Genomic DNA, 4,112 nt, shown 5'->3' on the forward strand with positions numbered 1-4,112 from the left:
CTAGGATTCTAATTGCACTTAGACAAGCAACTTTTTGCAAGCTCAAGTATTTGATCACACTTTCATGTTTATTGCTGCAATGATCAAGTTTTCTTTTATTACAAAGCCAAAAATGCAATTATTGATTCAAATTGTTGATCTCATCATTAAAAGAAAATTGGGCTCATTTTGGGGCATTTTAGGTTTGGTGCACACAGAGAGAGAGAGAGAGAGAGAGAGAGCAACTTATTTGCCAAAAATGGAAAAAAAATGCTTACAAGACCATGTATATAAAAGAAAGAAATTTGGGCAATCCAACTATCCAAATCACTTTCTTTTATAGATGGGACCTTGTGAGGCCTTTTTTGGCATTTCCAGCCCTTCATGTTAGATTTCAACATTTCAAAACTCAACTTGGGAGTTTTTATTTTCTCTAAATGCACTATTGATGTTATAAACACTGTCAAATATAATAAAGTAACTTCACCTCATTTGCAAAAGATATATCCAATAAATGCTATATATATATATATATATATATATATATATATATATATATATATATATATATATATATATATATATATATATTCACAACCTTATTTTGGTCCCAGGGTTGGGTCAACATCATAAGTTTCCATAAAGTGTTTTAATAATTTTGTTGTGTAAGATGGTTTACTAAACACAATCTACAAGGAAACTTCCAATTGAACACTTAGCCAAAATTGGGAGTGTTTATCTTTCTAGAGTTTCTTATTTTTAAAGCCAAACATATAAGAAACCATATATTTCTTATAGGGTTCCAAAACTAGCTATATATTTTCCTAATGGGTGGCTCTAGTCAATGCGAAATTCAAATTTAGTTGTTTAGTTTTAGGTATGCCTCATGTTTCCCTAATCCCACCTTATCCATTTTTATGAGCTCGCACAAGTGATAGTTCTATCCTATGGTGCTAGAAAGTCCTAAAGTGGAGAACCAAATGAATAAGATTTCATAGTTGTAGCTACATGGCTTTACATGGAAATGCAAGATAAAGCTCCTTGAATGGATGCAAGGCAAGAAAATGGTTATTTACTTCTCTTTCAAATAGTGTGTCCTATATTCTACTCTTCCATGCCCTCTAATCATGTTACAAGTTAAGAAAACAAAATGAAATATGGTGAATTGAAGAACAAAGACTAGATATGTTTTAAGGTGCCGTTAAAAGTTTGCTTGGGGATCTTCTTACTTTCTTTTTTTGCCTTGCAAACTAAACATTTACTCTATCTGTAATCTCCTATGTCTTCTTTAATCACTTTTGTTACCCAATTTGACAACTTCCTAAAGATGTTATGACTTAAGCAATACCTATAAAGCATACCTTATTCATTGTATTTTTCAATAGACACTTGACAACCTATAAAAAATCCTTTCTCTTCCTTTCTACTATTCATCATATTTGGATGTTATAATTATGCTTTCTTATTCATGTACTTGCAAGCATTTCTTTGAGGGCTTGGGAAGTAGGTTCTCACCTCTTTTATTTGAAGTCATTCATTTGAACTCTTCAAATTTTTAGAGAATTCATCATTTCAACCAAATTAATAGGTTTTTAATAGTATATCAACTACTTTATTCAATAATAATAGTGGCTATAAATTCAAGAAATTTTTTTTTATTGTGTGTTAGCATTTTGTTCTTACTGCCATAGGTTGCACTACAATCTCCATGGGTAAGAAGTGTGCATCATCATTGGAGCTCCTAAAATTTCCTCCATCAATAAAATCTTTGTTAATGTTCTCATTTGACACCTTTTTGAACACCCACACCCACACACACACACACACACACACACACACACTCTCTCTCTCTCTCTCTCTCTCTCTCTCTCTCTCTCTCTCTCTCTCTCTCTCTCTCTCTCTCTCTCTCTCTCTCTCTCTCGTGTGAGTATATGTACATAAAAATGTGTAGGAAATGGTTATGGCGATTTTGGATTGATTTGTATCTCCTTCTCAATGGCAAGAATGCAAACTCTCAGTTATGATACAAAGAGGATGTGTTTCTCATAAGTGCTTCATAGTTACAATGCTCAATATACAGATCAATGGAAGAACCGCCACCAAGTGCATGGCAACAGTGAAAGCATAGATGCAATGGTTAATATAGAAATCAATGGAAAACCCGCCACAAATACATGGCGACAATGAAAGCAAGGGAATATTGAGTGAAGAAGGAGGAGGCACGACGTAGTGAGGAAGAGGCGCTAGTCCTCAGGTAGACCGAGGAGTGCTCATCAGCCGCTTGGAGAAAGGATAGCGTGTGAGGGCGACCGGGAGGCTGATGGATGGGGTAGCAAGAACCGACATCTGTGCGGTAAACGAAGGCGGAGCAAGAGCAGCTCTGGAGGCAGAAGATCTGGCATTCCGGGAGCGACCGGTTGTAGCCGGTGGCACCGTGCTGGAGGGTGAAGTAGGAAGTGGCGGGGAGCTGCAGGAAGGCCATGCGGCGGGGGGCGGGCGGGGACGTGCAGAAGCTGTGGACCAGGGCGGCCCGATCGGACGGCTGCGCCAGCCCGCACGTGCCATCGGCGGCCCGGACCAGCGGCCCCCCGCACCGGCACTCCTGGGTGCCCGGATCGCACGTGCCGTAGGCCCCGCAGGCGTCCGGGTACTCGCACCTGTTCCTAATCGCCCGCCACCCCAGCCGCCACGTCCTCTCCTGCTCCGACCAATAGTACGCCTCCACGTCCCCCGCGTGGCTCCCGTTACCTCCCGCCGTTATCTCCGCCCTCCAAAGCGTTCCCCCGCCGCTTGCCTTCACGGCGCCGCCGACGCCCCCGTCATCGTACCTCACTAGCGCGTGCAAGAACGAATCGTAGAGCTGCACGTGGCCCGCCTCATCGAACGATGCGTAGCCTATTGTCCCATTGGAAGGGTTGTTAGGCCTCTCCTCCCAATAGGGCTTCATTTCACCCCCTTCCAAGTCCCTCGCATACAACACCGCCCTCCCCGGCTCGATCACCAAGGAGTAGCTAATCCCAGATACATTGCCATCATCCAATGTCAAGCTCATGCCCTGCACTAAGTATTGCCCTGACAATAGCACTGATGTGGGGTGATAGAAAGATTGCCACAAGGGCACCTTCTCTGGGTTGTAGATGTAGAGATTGCCCGAATTGTCTAGCTCTATGGTCTGTGCCCCCAAAAAGCCTGTGTTTGTGCTCCACACCTCCACCGGTGGGCCATTCGATATGTTTTGACCTTCCACCACCAAATTGCCATCCTGTTTGAATGTGAGTGTGTAATTGGTGGCCTCCTTACAATTAACGAAGGTGGCACTCCAGACCACCGTGTTGAAGGGCCTTGTGTCATTGTGAGCAATGACTAGCTGACAACTTGTCATGGACAAGAAAAATGTGCGGTTTGGTGATGTCATTAAAATTGAACCTCCATCAAAAAACTTAGTGGTTGAATTTCTTGTGTATGCAAAGCCAAGTTGTAGGATGGTAGGATGTTCCCCACGAATACTACAACACAATATTAGGCAAGGCAAGAGAAAGGCAAGAGGCAAAATTGATGCGCAAATCCATTTCACTATGCAAGGCTTGGCCATTCTATTTTAGAGCAAATGACATGAAATGTGATATGGCCAACAAATAGATCACATCATTTTCATGTGGATCCATCTCTATATATCTCGCCTCCCTTATCTTGTTAGTTACTTATCCAACATGTCAATTTAGCATTATACTATCATATTATGATTGTAAATATGCCTTGCTTTCATGTATTTCAGTACCATACCTTAGTAAATGTAAAAGCAATGAGAATTTTGGATCATTGGAAAGCATCGAGTTTGGAATAGAGGAAAGAATCCCTACAATAACCAATCAAAAGAGAACCTATATCGAAAATGTCATACTTGCAAAGTTTGAAAGCATATGTGTGATTCTTGCTTTGCAGACCATCATTACCTTCTTAACAAATTTTAAAGTTGTTTTGAATGAGAAAGTAGCACAAGCCTTGTAAATGAAAGAAACATGTGACATTGATGTCCCTTGATCAATAAAGTAATGTCAAGTTCTTTTCCTTCAACTAGTAAGCTTCCCAAATCAAGAGTATTTTCCTTCAACCATGCAACCACGTAAGCAACA

At 41.1% G+C, this 4,112-nt stretch overlaps 1 protein-coding gene across 1 annotated transcript; it reads right to left on the reverse strand.

The window, feature by feature from the left end:
• Positions 1 to 1,801: 1,801 nt before the first annotated feature.
• Positions 1,802 to 3,622, reverse strand: LOC148034579 (EP1-like glycoprotein 2). Its single transcript, XM_087680545.1, has one exon. It carries the CDS (start codon positions 3,569 to 3,571, stop codon positions 2,129 to 2,131), a length of 1,443 nt encoding a protein of 480 aa, XP_087536671.1. The 5' UTR covers positions 3,572 to 3,622; the 3' UTR covers positions 1,802 to 2,128.
• Between the last annotated feature and the right edge of the window lie 490 nt (positions 3,623 to 4,112).

The sequence above is a fragment of the Lygodium microphyllum genome, chromosome 6, assembly GCF_053477565.2.
Source record: "Lygodium microphyllum isolate KBCC chromosome 6, Lygodium_microphyllum_v1.1.10, whole genome shotgun sequence".
In the NCBI taxonomy this organism is placed as follows: Eukaryota; Viridiplantae; Streptophyta; class Polypodiopsida; order Schizaeales; family Lygodiaceae; genus Lygodium; species Lygodium microphyllum.

What these genes read in the sequence shown, in the direction of transcription:
- LOC148034579 (XM_087680545.1), bottom strand. Translation starts at nt 3,571, where the DNA reads ATGGCCAAGCCTTGCATAGTGAAATGGATTTGCGCATCAATTTTGCCT.